Source organism: Aedes aegypti, chromosome 2 (genome assembly GCF_002204515.2).
Source record: "Aedes aegypti strain LVP_AGWG chromosome 2, AaegL5.0 Primary Assembly, whole genome shotgun sequence".
In the NCBI taxonomy this organism is placed as follows: domain Eukaryota; kingdom Metazoa; phylum Arthropoda; class Insecta; order Diptera; family Culicidae; genus Aedes; species Aedes aegypti.
The window spans coordinates 368,711,213-368,726,275 of record NC_035108.1 but is presented as its reverse complement, the minus strand read 5'-3'; the positions used below and the strand labels follow the sequence as shown (position 1 = coordinate 368,726,275).

The 15,063-nt window shown below is 38.2% G+C and overlaps 1 protein-coding gene across 1 annotated transcript; it reads right to left on the bottom strand.

Annotated features, from left to right (window-relative positions):
• Nucleotides 1–12,410: 12,410 nt before the first annotated feature.
• Nucleotides 12,411–15,063, bottom strand: LOC5575164 (zinc finger protein 60). Its single transcript, XM_001655492.2, has 3 exons — nt 14,988–15,063; nt 14,863–14,932; nt 12,411–14,806 (listed from the first exon to the last, which is right to left on the bottom strand). The coding sequence occupies exon 3, from the start codon at nt 14,787–14,789 to the stop codon at nt 12,843–12,845; it is 1,947 nt and encodes a 648-aa protein (XP_001655542.1). The 5' UTR covers nt 14,790–14,806; nt 14,863–14,932; nt 14,988–15,063; the 3' UTR covers nt 12,411–12,842.

The window sequence follows — 15,063 nt, the reverse complement described above, 5'->3', positions numbered from 1 at the left end:
ACATGTATTTTGCAATCACTCATTTTTTAATCCTTGTAATGCAACAATTGCAACACTGTAAAAGGCAGTAGTTGATCTCACGACCATAAAGCTATCGCACCCTACTCTCATCAGCAACAAGATCAAATGGGATTTTTGTGTTTGTTATTTTCATACAGAAACGGTTTCCGTATGAAAACAATCCATAGTGTGCGTGAGAAAGGTGAGTAAACGTCAGATTTCCTTATTCCATCGCATCAAAGATATCCTGATTTAACGATCCTTTTCGAATCAGCTGATAGCTAATTTTATGAATGAAAATTTGACAGGAGGCGGTTGCGTATCACGTGAAAGTAACAGCATCAAACATCAATGTTGTCGTTTCGAGAAATAATAGTCCATTTCACCAATTTCCGCCATCAAACGGCGCGTTACTCACTCGAGACGCGCCTAAACTAACCATTCGGCAATTTTAATAAACACATGTTAGTCGTGACGCTCGGGGAACAAGAAAACAATAAGTTTCAAAAATTTGATTTCTTCCGCATTCAATACATAAGATGTAAACAAGACAGCTTACCTCAAAAATCATTGTCATTTTTATGAGCACATCGGTACAGCAATTCACCGCACTCACACCACTCAAAAATACAAACAAAATTCCTGACCGTTGTCAGTAGCTTTAACATACGCACACTACGACGAATTTGTTGGTGGGGGCGAAATTTTCACCCGCCGCCACTGAACGTTTTGGGCTGACGTTGCTGTCTGCCACGAACGAACACCAGAGAGAACAGACAAGTACAGTCGTGTAAGTGTATCGCATTATGTATCATTCCACATCCAACCGTTTCCCAATAAAGTGCATTTGTTGAAGTCGTCCCGCTTTTCTTTCTGCGGTAGCGCAAGTCCCTGACGGTTTATCTCGGTCGTTGGACATTCCGCTGTGTACCTGTTTCCGCCGATCGCCAACAGGTTATTGGCCCAGATTGTGCAGAGGAAAAGTGAATTCGCGAAAACGAAAACGGCGTGCTCCGGAGCATCGTGCTGATCGGAAGGAAAAGTTTCCTCATCGTCGTGGTGGCTCGTTTTGTTTTCGGCGCGTGTGTTGGTGTGGCTGTTTTGGTTCCCGTTCGAAACGAAAGCTCGGTGAAGCGATCGTGTGAGCAGCGGAAGAGTTGGCTAGCTGAAAGCTGAAGAGCAGCAGTGAGAACAGTAGAGTGAGAAAGAATTTGTTCGTCAGAGAAGCAGACGGTGAAAGTGAGGATTGTCACAGACAAACAGACTTGAGTGTGATCGGTTGCGTGAACGCAGGAAAAGTTCGTCACCGCGCGATTTGCAAGTGAGACGTTGCGTAGAAAAACAGTGTTCGGCCGAGTTCTGTGTACGCTTACGTCAAGAAGCAAAAATGGCTGAGAAAATTTCGTTCCCGCTGCTCAACAACGGAAATTATTCGACTTGGAAAGTTCGAATGGAAATGTTGTTGACTCGCGATGACTATTGGTTTGAGGTGGAGGATCCGAAGCCAGAACCAGCTACGTCAGCTTGGAAGAAGGCCAATCAGAAGGCGTTGGCGACGATTGTGTTGTTTATAGAGGATAGTCAGATGAATTTGGTGAAGGGTGCCGCGACGGCGCGAGACGCTTGGCTCAAGCTAAAGGCGTATCATGAAAAGGCAAGTATGACTTCACGAGTGTCGCTTTTGAAGCGAATTTGCAGTCTAAATTTGAGCGAAGGTAGTGCAGAGGGGCCGAACATGGAAAAGCATCTTTTCGAGCTGGAGGAGCTTTTCGACCGCCTACAGTGTGCGGGACAAGAGCTGGAGCCATCGTTGAAAATAGCTATGATTCTCCGGAGCCTCCCAGATTCATTCGACGTTTTGGTGACTGCGTTAGAAAGCCGGAAGGACGAAGACTTGACGATGGAGATCGTAAAGCAGAAGCTGCTCGACGAGTGGCAGCGCAGAACGGAGCGAAATGTAAGTTCGTCTTTTGGTACTGGTGAAAGCGCATTGAAATCAGTAGCAAAGCGACAGGAGGAGAAAATTTGTTTCTTTTGCCGGAAGCCGGGGCATTTCCGACGAAATTGTCGTCTGTGGCTGAAGCAACGGAGCGATGACGATGAAGGTACGGCTGAAGCCAAGCAAGCAACGGAGAACAACAAGAGTGTGTGTTTTGCAGTCAGAAAGTGTCAACAGAAAGGTCTTTGGATCATTGACAGTGGCTGTTCCAGCCACATGACCAATGACAAGCAATTTTTCAGTAAGTTGCAAAAGGCTGAGATCGATGTAGTGCTGGCTGATGGTTCTGTTGTGAAGTCTGCTGGTATCGGCGAAGGATCAATTCAGTGTATCGACGGCAATGGAAATGCAACGAAGATTTTGGTCAAGAACGTGATGTTTATTCCGAGTTTATACAGCGGCCTGATTTCTGTACGCACGCTGTTGCAGAAAGGATTCAAGGTGGAGTTCGGAGCATCAAGATGCAGTATCGTCGGTCATGCAGGTGATACAGTGGCCATAGGTGAGCTGCGAGAGAATCTGTTCGAGCTAAAGGTAGGAAGAAGAATGTCGAAGAATGAAGCCAAGTGTTTGCCAAGCTGTAATTTTGTACGGAGCAAGGAAGTGAAGCGTCCGGTGAAACTTGAGCAACGGAAGTCCGGGTCAGAAGGTCGTATTCAGGAGGAGTTAACTGCCAAGAAGAAGAATAATGGAATCTCGGTGTCACGAGGAGAGTTGCAAGGAAGTAATGAACAGTTTTTGGACTGCGGTGATAACGATTTTGATTACTGGAAGGATTTCATCGATCGCCGTGGGAACAACTAAGCAGAGATTAGTTTCCAAGTTCGGCAAGGCAGGATGAAAAGATCGAGGAGGAGTGTTGGTGGGGGCGATATTTTCACCCGCCGCCACTGAACGTTTTGGGCTGACGTTGCTGTCTGCCACGAACGAACACCAGAGAGAACAGACAAGTACAGTCGTGTAAGTGTATCGCATTATGTATCATTCCACATCCAACCGTTTCCCAATAAAGTGCATTTGTTGAAGTCGTCCCGCTTTTCTTTCTGCGGTAGCGCAAGTCCCTGACGGTTTATCTCGGTCGTTGAACATTCCGCTGTGTACCTGTTTCCGCCGATCGCCAACAGAATTCACCTGCATCAAATTTGGCGCTTGCATAGAACCCTCCGCAGCAAAATCGTTTTCTATTGAAGAACAGAATATTCACACACAACCACAAACTAGCAATCGCTACCAAGCCGAATCAACCAAATCACCGCAGCTTCGCTCTACACATTCGGATTCGCTTTGCGTTTTCTTTTTTTTTTTTTTATCATACACTTTCTCACTTCACACAAAAAAAATAAAACGCGGCCGAAAAATAACAGAAACACTTCAATTCATCTACAAGCTGGGGGATTGCGGATCCATTTTTGAAATTAATCCTGGCAGGAATCGCCATTGTGAAACTTTAGAATACCGCTAAATATCACCCAGCCTGCAACGTCCGTTAAAAGCTATGTTAGACTGCCAAACACTTTGAGTGCCTGCTTTCGACTGATTGATCCATGCGAGAGTGTTGAAGGGCGAAATAATACAGTACACTGAGAAAAATCTACACGTCAAGGTCGTGTGTTTTACTTATAGATTTGCGCAATGAGGAAAACCACATGATTTGAGTGTGGTAGCCATATGGATTTCATCATTGATTTCACGGTATGATAGCATGTGTATCAACATTAGGTTGTCATGTGAAACAAACATGAATTTCCAAATATTAAATCATGAAAACCAACTGATTTGCTTACTGAATTCGAAATGTAGTAGCTTTAGATAGTCATGTGTGATAGAACATAAATGTCAAGGGACTGAAAGAAGAAATTTGGTAAAAAAACTTTTGCTCCCCAAAATATGGATCTGAGGCTCCTCTGCTTGTCGCAAGCTCTCTTGATTTTTTTTCAAATCCGTGAGTTAGCAACAAGCGGGGCGCCGCAAATCCATAATTTGGGAAGCCAGGGATAAGCATATTCCATTTTTTTCGAAACTGAAAGCCAGGAAAATCTGTTAGTGGAATCCGATTTTTCTACTAAACTATACATTATAATCAATGTTTTCTTATAGAAAGGTAGAACTCTCGTACATCGGTCAACTTCACTAATAAAAGAAAAATCGAATTCACAAATTTTCATCTAACACTTTCAGCTTCAAAATTTGCTTCTTCTCTTTGGAAGCATGATGATGACTGTCGTTCGACACGAGGTCCAACCGCAATTCAGTTCACTATGCATCCCAGGGGTTGATCACAAACAATCTATAAGCTTTGAACATGGAAATCGATAGCATAGCTCATGGATTTCATCATAACAATCTCATTGCGCAAATCAATGAATCGACCAACTTGAACATGATGATTATGACACAAGATAACCATAAGCAAAACACACTGAATCCGTGTTGGAGTGATGATCTATGCGTCCATAGGTTGACACATACGAATCTGAAGAGAAAGCTTCGGGAACTTATGTGGAAAAAATATGGAATCCCTGTTGTCGGTTGATGAATCAATTCATGAAGCAAAACACAGGAATTTAATGTGTAACACACACGAAGTTTGCAAGAAAATCATAGCAAATCGATATGGATGTTCATGAATCGATCCATAATTTTAAACACACAGATCGAGCGTGTGGATTTTTATCAGTGTAACGCAGTAACGGCTTAGACTGGCTTATTTTATAGACTGGCCCATACCACACAAAAACTAGTTTAGATTTCTAAAAAAAACTATATTTGCATAAACGAGAGCTAAATCGTGAGTTTGAACCGCATATATTATAAAGAGGTTTTTGATTGATCATGCTTTCGAATAAGTCTTTTTTGTCGAATTTTCCAGGCAATTTCTAACTATCATTGATTTTGATAACCTCTAAAAATCAACCGTTCTAAAAGTTGTTCCTTATTTGTGCGAAATTCAATTATTTTGGAGGCTTGTTTGTTATCACAACATTGTACAATATTTTATTGATAAATCAAAAAGATATTGCTTCCACTTTATAAAAAAAAATGTAATTTATCAATTTCAGTACTGCTACCTACAGCTTAGATGAAAAATTGTAATGTGACCAACAATATGCTGCAGTTTTCGCACCACTGAATTCAACACGCAGCGAACTGGACTATCGAATTTCATACATTTTGCCTTAAGAAAGGTGGAACGATTATTGCAATACGAACGCTTTTTGTATCGTTTTAGCATCACTCCACATCAAGGCGTTGATAGGCGCGTGGTGTACGCTCGGGCCTATCGATCGCAAGGTTCTTGGTTCGATTCCAGGTTGCCACGGAAATGTTTTTTATTTTCAAATTCTGGTTTCATAAGGCAAATTTATGAATTTCAATCCGATTTCTTGTGGCGAATTTTCATAAGGGGTTCCTATGTTTATCGCTAGTCCATTTGCCTGAGTGAACAGTGTAAGTCAGTACCTACAGTAAGTACCCGATTTTGCCTGTCCCTTGATGAATTTGAGGCTAACAAAATCGGTAACCTGACAAAATTCGGACATTTTATTTTTGTTCCTGACTATCAACTTTCGATTCGCTTATGGACCGCGTTCTGTGGCGTAATGAAGGTATGGTGGGCTGGGGGGTGGTGGAGGGGGGTTTCGTGCGTCACAACCCCCTCCCCTCCAGAGTTAAACAGTTTATATGACTAACCATAGTGCAATCTATAAAACACCAGAGTAGTAAGTTATATTCCTCTAAGTTGATATTTGTTCGAGATTTCTTACGCGCCATACAAATTTTTGATTTTCATAAAAAAAATCATACCATGTAGGGAAGAGCGGTCTAAAATTGCCATTATTGGCAAAATTAATGACCAGCCCCCTAATAGTCCCCGAAGGGTTTCATTAAAACATAATTTTCTCACATTAACTGATAAATATGCAGCAGGCTTTGGACGAGCTGTTTATCAAACATACCTGTAGATACATTGGAATTTTCAACAGTCGATTGATGTAACATCCGAAGCCAGGGCCGGAATTACTAATGTGGGGGCCCGGGGGCCATAGTCTTATGGAGGCCCTTTTTCCAGAACAACATTTTGATAGTTTGGAATATGCTAGAATTTTTCATGTCCTCTGTAATGTTTTCATTATCAGAAATCAAACTATTTTATAACGTTCAACAAATACTTAAAATCCCTAATGAACGTAAACCAATTTAAAATTTAAATAAATTTTACTAATGTTTCCTTTAATATTTTTTACATCGTTTTAGATTTAACGTGTTTACAGGTTAAACTCAATGCTTGTTGGTGTCATTTGTCAACAATAAAATTCTTTTGATTTTGATCAAAATTCATAATGATTGTTCTATGCTTTAACCCTTAAGGGTTTTTTCCCGCCCATGGTGTCTGTAGAGTACCAAAACTTTCAACTCCTGTATCTTTGAAAATAACGAACAAAATCAAATTGTTTTCACGCTGCTTCATAATTACATATCTCCTATTTTACTTCAATGCCTTATTTTAGTTAAGCCAACACATTTAACATGCTTTTTTACGATAAATATGTATGAAGGAATGGGTTTTACTGGTCGATAAATATTACATGATTTCCTGATGTAACAAAGAGAATGTATCCCCAAGGTAGCAACAAAAATATTTTACAATTGATTTACTCTTTATTTGTTCTAACATATGTTTACAAATGCACAATTTAGTTTCGTAATCATTGAATTTCATGGAACTTGTATGGTGCACATATGCACCACTGGGCGCACGGCACACAAAAATGCGTAATATCGAGATTTCACCATTGTGTACATTCAACATGAAATTGTTGTTATCAGCTCAGTCTGCAAATTTAACTGAAACATCGTCAAGAAATAAGGCAAATCTTTACGGTAGTGGTGCAGAAAGTTATTTTATCGGATTTTCCGATAAAGATTCTGATGCTTTGAAAGAATTTGACAAAATTACTGATAAAGTGGTGAAAATTTCAAGGCATACTCCTAAATCGATTAGATCAAGAAGTAAGTTCAAAATTAGAATCGTATCGTAAGCGGAATATTTATAGAGCTATTTTACAGATTCCGATATCGTGCACTTTATCATTGTCCCGAAGGAGATAAAACGGAAGCAGAGAATTTGGATATGAGCGATGATTAATATAGCGGGATTTGGGGCAAGTGTGCCACCTTAAGCAAATTGTTCTCTAACTTTGTCTAAAGCTTAAAAAAACCGCCAATTAAGCCTCACGATGTTAGTTTCACATCTTTTCATAAGCACTGTGTCATTTAAAAAGAAAATAATTTCAAAAAGTATTAGTTTTGGAGCTCCTCAAATATCATCCAAAATACCCCGATTTTCAACACTATGGAACAAGTGTGCCACCCTTATGGGGCAAGACGGCCACCGAATGAATATTCATGTAATTCTACTTGTAAAGAAGGGGCCCAGTAGTTGTAGCGGTAAACGCGCAGCTATTCAGCAAGACCAAGCTGAGGGTCGTGGGTTCGAATCCCACCGGTCGAGGATCTTTTCGGGTTGGAAATTTTCTCGACTTCCCAGGGCATAGAGTATCTTCGTACCTGCCACACGATATACACATGCAAAAATGGTCATTGGCATAGTAAGCTCTCAGTTAATAACTGTGGAAGTGCTCATAAGAACACTAAGCTGAGAAGCAGGCTCTGTCCCAGTGGGGACGTAACGCCAGAAAGAAGAAGAACTTGTAAAGAATTTTCATTATTTCCTGTTAATATTGCTAACAAAGCAGAGCCTAATTGACAATCTTCAAAATATTTTTAGGTTTACCGTCATGAGGCGATGCTTTATAACAAGGTTCATCACATGCGGAACTCTCTACTAGTCAATTCGAATAACTAAAATCGTTATTTTTGTCACCATTCAATGCGATATATGAATTACTCTTTCATCATGGAGGATCTGTTTAATATTACACTAGATCAGCACTAAATAAAGATAAAATATTGATGAAAATAAGTAAAATAGTTCTTAAAACACCTAAAACCATGTTATTATCGAATATTTGGAGAAAAAAAATCATTGTGAGAGCAAAAATGTTCGCTATTCCTCTTCTACACTTCAAAAACCACTACTGGTGCCTCATTTTGGTTCATTATCATGATTTTGTTGATGATGTTTACATTTTTATGAATTTCACCCCAATCATTTTTGTTTACCAAATAGGTGGCACACTTGCCCCAAAAAGTATAGATTTTAACCAAAATGGATTTTGTATGTAAAAGTAAATATTTTTTTCGTTCAAATGCCACAATTACTCACACATTTGTATAGCTTCAAAATGTACAGTATGTTTGAAAAATTTGTTATAAGTTTACCTCTCACCATGCTATTTAGAAACAACGAAATCTTATAAAAAATCACTGAAACTTTATGGTTTTCACAATAGTCGATGTAAATACGTGAAAAATAGAGCAATTTGCGTCATATTTTGACCATTGTATCATGGACTATAAGGGAACATATTGTTAAGCTCAAATAAAAAATATAGTTTGTAGTTTTTACAAAAACCAGGGGTGGCACACTTACCCCTATGGCACACTTGCCCCAAATTCCGCTAAATCCAGTTGATGGTACTTCCATTGTCGGAAAACATCGAAGTATTGGATTGTACTCATGTAACAAGTTAGGTAAAGAAAGAGATAACAAACGACAATTACAAAAGTATTTGCATATAGCTCATCTGAAAAAATCGATGAAGCCATAAAGTACTCTCAGTTCCTGGTGGTGCATCAGAGCACCACCTCATATTTGATTTTAAATTACTTTGAACACTAATTCATAGTTTAAAACAAGGTTTTGTTTTACGATTTTGCGCAAAAATGTACATTTCTATTTTAATTCATGAAAAAAGTCATGGCCGGGACAGGGCTAACCACTACCAGTTTTGCAGTGTGATCGATTAGTTATATACAATATTCAATATAATATAGTCAAAATAAATATTTGAATAACAAAGTCCTGTTACTTGATTTGCAGATATATAAATTGCATTCAAAGCTAAGACATCGTTGAAAAAGTTTTCGTTACAGTTGGAAAAGTCGCGTTAGAATATTATAAAAATTGAAACAGAAGGATAACACTCTACTTGTATATTCAAATCGTTTTTGTATCTTTCTCAGTCATCTTGTTTGTCGTAATATTAACAAAACTCCATTCTGAATGTTCTAATACATAGTTTTAGTAGATGGTGATAGACAGAAATCTATTTTCAGGAAATTTGCACTCCGAGGCTGGCTCATCCCTTTTTTTATTTCAATAATTTCATTTGAGTTGACAAATTTCGCCATTATTCCGGATTTGTGGAAGCCTTAATCTTTCAAATCACATGATGTGATTCCATAAGTTCCTAATTATTCGTAAAAGTTTAACTATAAATAAAATATAAACTATCGAGATTTGTGGGGGTCCCTAAAATGTGGGGGCCCGGGGGCCATGGCCCTGTCCGAAGCTTAACCCCTCTACCGGCAGCTTATTTTTGACCGATAAAAAATATTCAAATCGCGATAACTCTTTTGTTTCTTAATATTTTTGCACCTTTCTTTCACAAGTTCTTGAAAAACTCTTCTAGTTTCAGAATATGTGTAGATAATGATAATTGGTCATCTAGATCCGGAGATATTCCAAAATTTCTTGGGGGACCGACGCGTAGCCATAACTCACGTAAATATCTCAGGCTACAGATTTTTTATCGTATTCGGATATTCACTCCTCGGAATGCTACATTATTGCGAGTATGTTGTGAAAAAATGAAGCAATTTGGTGCAACCGTCTTTGAGTAATGAGCATTTATGTTTCTAGAACCACGCTGGACAAATAAAGATCTTGAAAACTCTTAAAATCCTCATATCGTATTTTTTAGATTTATCCAAGAATGCTGAACCGATTTGTATGATTTTTTCAGGGTAGCTCCTTATTACCTGCTTTTGTATAGTACTTATTTTATTTTTTTGATAAATTGTCCATAAACCAAATGGCTGCCAAAGACATTTTATATGGAGAATGTCGGTCCCCCAAGGAACATCCGAATATCTTCCAATAATTATTATCGACACGGATTACTATAAGAGTTTTTTGATATCTTGTGAAAAAATGGTGCAAAAATATCGAGAAACAAAAAAGTTATCGTGATTTGAATATTTTTTTAGCGGTAAAAAATGAAGCGATAATAATTATTGGTGATCTAGTTTGGAAGATATTCCGATGTTCCTTGGGGGACCGACATTCTCCATATAAAATGTCTTTGGCAGCCATTTGGTTTATGGACAATTTATCAAAAAAATAAAATAAGTACTATACAAAAGCAGGTAATAAGGAGCTACCCTGAAAAAATCATACAAATCGGTTCAGTATTCTTGGATAAATCTAAAAATTATGACATGAAGATTTTAAGAGTTTTCAAGATCTTTATTTGTCCAGCGTGGTTCTAGAAACATAAATGCTCATTACTCAAAGACGGTTGCACCAAATTGCTTCATTTTTTCACAACATACTCGCAATAATGTAGCATTCCGAGGAGTGAATATCCGAATACGATAAAAAATCTGTAGCCTGAGATATTTACGTGAGTTATGGCTACGCGTCGGTCCCCCAAGAAATCTTGGAATATCTGCGGATCTAGATGACCAATTATCATTATCTACACATATTCTGAAACTAGAAGAGTTTTTCAAGAACTTGTGAAAGAAAGGTGCAAAAATATTGAGAAACAAAAGAGTTATCGCGATTTGAATATTTTTTATCGGTCGAAAATGAAGCTGCCGGTAGAGGAATTAAATATTCGTCTAAAAGCAGTAAAAATATGCAATGTTGATTTTCCTTCTACCAATTGCTAAAAGTAATCTCATGTTTTCTACTGTAACTTAATGCGCTGAAATATTATTATCATCGTTAAAAAACTTTAACGAATTTAAGGGAAAAAATAGGTGAAGAGTAATTAAACGCTATCACGTGCTATCACTCTAATGCATGGTCAGTAGGGTGCGGCTTTTTTTTTCCAAAAGTTCTCAAAGCCTAAAATTCGTGTGCTCTACTGAATTCAAATACATTAAACGAGAAACCTCAAAATCTGAGCCAAAAATATTAACATTTAGAGGTGGCACAAGCGTCTTGAAGGTGAATTTTCAAGTTATAAAAAATGACCTTCAGTGAAGCAAACATAACTTTGTTATTTTTCAACCAATTTCAAAACTTTTAGCACCATTATTTTCAAAATTAAATGTATGAAAACTTTGTAGAACATCAAATTTGTCTAAAATCAAAACTAGTCTTACTTTAAAATACTTCTATCCAAATTTTTCCTCGTTTTACTAAAAAATTCCACTCTGTTCGACCATAACTTCTTGAATACTCAATCGACTCCGAATCTTTTTACATGTTTTTGAAGCAAATTTAGTTGTTTTCAAACTGTACAACTATACAACACATTTTCCTAAAAAATGGGTTTGACTAAGTTATTCTACAAAAACTTTCCAAAAACATGATTTTTAATAAAAATAAAAACAATTTTTTTTGGATTATTTAAGTTTTTTGCTGAAAATTGCATTGTTCCTATAAAATTTAAATTTAAAAAGCATCTTGCCTCAGTTACGGAGCGATTAGTGCATATATTTTTTAACATATGCAAACATAGTTTTGTTTCAACTTTATTTAAAATTGTGGCAAAGTCCTTCTCAAAGGATTAAAAAATGATTAAAACCAGTTTTAGCTTAAAAGATAATATTTAATTGGCAAAAATTAAAAAAAAAACTGGCATTTTTCGTTAAAAAATTATGTTTTCGAGCAGTTTTTGCTGAATAACTTGGTCAAGACATGTTTTTAGTGAAACTTGATGTATCAAAGGTTTCAAAACAATTGAAATAGCTTCAAAAGCATGTAAAAAGATTTGGAATCGGTTAGTCATGAAGTTATGGTTAAACAAAGTTGACATTTTTAGCAAAATGAGGAAAAAATTGGAATAAATTACTTTTAACTAAAACTTGTTTTGATTTTAGACAAATTTGATGCTTTACAAAGTTTTCATAAATTTAATTTTGAAGATATTGATGCTTAAAGTTTTAAAATCGCTTGAAAAATAACAAAGTTATGTTTACTTCACTGAAAGTCATTTTTATAACTAGAAAATTCATCTTCAAGACGCTTGCGTCACCTCTAAATGTTAACATTTTTGGCTCAGATTTTGAGGTTTCTCTTTTAATGTGATTTGAATTCAGTAGAGCACACGAATTTTTGATTTTGAGCACTTTTGAAAAATAATCCGCACCCTAATGGAGACCCATCCCATATTATACAACTGCAGAATGCAATCCAATAGTTATGCAAAACAGAAATGACTCACTACTCTGTGAAATGGCACACCTTTCTTTCGGAATAAGATAATGATAATTGTGATTTCCATAGTGGATCAGGTTTCTATTAAGAATCAGTCATTCAAAGTTAACTAGAACTAATTGCAAATTACATTTATTGAATAGATCTTCTATCTTTCGATAGAACATTTAGCTTTCGGCTAAATATTTTGGGCTCAAATGGAAGAGAAACATAAGGGGCCATTGACAAGCAATGTAACCGATTTGGGGGGAAGAGTTTGTCGCTGGTAAATGCCTACAGTAAACACAATTTTTGGAATCTTCTATGGATAACAAAGCTCAACAAAGAGTATCTGGGGTAATAAAATGTTGGTCTACATGGTATATGAATATCCCTATAATCTTTCGACTAGTGCCTTTATTTACGTTACTGTATTATTTATGCTTCGTTACATTTAACCTAGATTTTTACAGAACTATTCAAAGAGGCTTGATGCCCAGGCCTTGGAATCTATGCTTTAATCTTATGCACATCCAGCAAATGGTCCTCCAAGCTGGTTTTCATTCGGAACGACATGCTGCAGTGCTCGCAAACAAACGGCCGATCGGTGTGCACTATAAAATGCGCTACGGTGGTCCGTTTCGCCGAAAAGCTCCTCCGACAGAGGGTACACTCGTAAACCCGGGCGTTCCGTATCTGGTAATGCTCGACCGGATTCTTAACCGATATCCTCCGTCTATCCTCGTCCGAATGCATGTGGGAATGGTCTCCCAAGAGGGTTTTCCGGTAGAACCCTTCACCGCAGATCAAACAGTTGTAGGGGCGTTTATCGGGGTGAGCTTGCTCGTAATGCTCTACGAGGAAATCTTCGTCGGTGTACTCCTGGTCGCAATCGTAGCATTTGCGAAGCCGGTTTTCCGCGTTGATGTGGTTCTGTATGTGCCGGTGGGCTGTTCTTTGCACTTTGAACGTTTTCTTACACACCGTGCAGGGGAAGTTCCGTTCGCTCATGTGCGTGGCCTTGTGTTCTTTGATGTTCTTCTTGGACATCCAGCGTTGGCATTGGTCGCATTGGACTTTTTCGTAGACGGAGGTGAACTTTGGCCTCGGTTCGCTGCATTGGCTCTCGTAGTGTTTCCCACCGCAGATGGTGCACGTGATCGAAAGCTCTTTGGTGTGACTTTCTTGGTGCTGCAGCTCAGCTTTGGGGGAAGCGAACAGTCGAAAGCACATTCGACATTCCTTTATGGTGGTGTCGTCTATGGAAAACGATCTCCACAAGGACTTATCGATTAACGTTCGAACCGATTCGACGCTGTGGTCAGCTTTAACGTGTTCGTTCACATGTGCTAGCAGGAAATATCCCTTTCCACAGATGAAACAGTTGTAAGGAGCTTTGCCATGTTTCTCCAAACAGTGAATGTTGTAGACATTGATCTTGGAATCTAAAACCTCGTCACAAAATTGGCATTTGCGTTTGAAATTCTGCTTCATTGCTTTTACGACACTTTCCTGAGAGTGTTCCTTAATGTGCTTCCTGAACGCTAATTTGGTATTGAAGCTTTCCCGGCATATTTGACAAGACAGTGTGCCATTTTTATTCAACCTTTGTTGCATTTTGTGCTGCTTGTGATGGATATGGAGCTTGTACGTATCGTCGAAAGTGTTCTTGCAATCAATATGCTTGCACTGCAGCAAAATAGGTTTGGTTACAATTCCAGGATGCTCTCGTCGAAAGTGTTCATCGTACTGCTTGGAAAATGCGAATTTCTTATTGCAACTCAAAAATTGACATTTATAACGAAAAAGGAACGAAGTATCGGGTTTAGTAAAGACCTCTTCTATATTTGAATCTTCAGGATTCTCGAGTTTAACCATCTTATTGGCGTCCTGACTGATTTCTTCGACTTCTTGTAAATACTCCACATAATATTCAGAAATTTCTGATACCTCGTCGTTTTGACTGCCTTCTATCACAAATTGATCATTTTCATACTCTTCTACCTGATTATGTTCTTCTTTGACGAGATCAAATACTTGAACCTGGATTTCATCCGTATCTTCCGCCATGCTCTCCGTCCCTACTCCTTCTTCCTCGACATAGAAAAATTCATCCTCAACCTGCTCCTCGATGATCACATCCTCCGGAAGCTCTTGTACAATGCCTTCTACATCGACCTCCTCAACTACATTCCGATCGGATTCAACCTCCTGTTCTACTTCGCCCACTTCCTCGGATTTACCATCATCCTCAGGTTCACCGTAATTGATCACGATGCATTTGGTTTCGGGACGATGCACCACCTGGAGCAGAGATGCGTTGATTTGGGAGATTACCAAACTGTCCAGAATAGTCACTATCTGCGATATCACATCGTAGTATCGCGCCACATTCATCAGCATGCGACATTCGTTTCTGGCGGTGGTCGCTTCTTGGAGAGGAGTCGTTGATGCCATTTTCACGGGTGGGTGTTCTGTGATGGAGACTCGTATTTAGACAATTGATCTTCAAGTAATTTTCTATACTCACATTCTTGTATTGATTTCGAATTTGGGTAGGCTACATACTACATTTATGATTCAATTTCAAAACTGTGGTCCTGTAAGTAAATTTTCGAACATTCAAAAATATTTTTGTAAAGATCAAAAAATTACCTGCGCGTTTTCCCCAGCTAAATAAAATTTGTAAACACTCGTATCATCAAAGCCCTTCAGAAGAATTCCAAAGGAC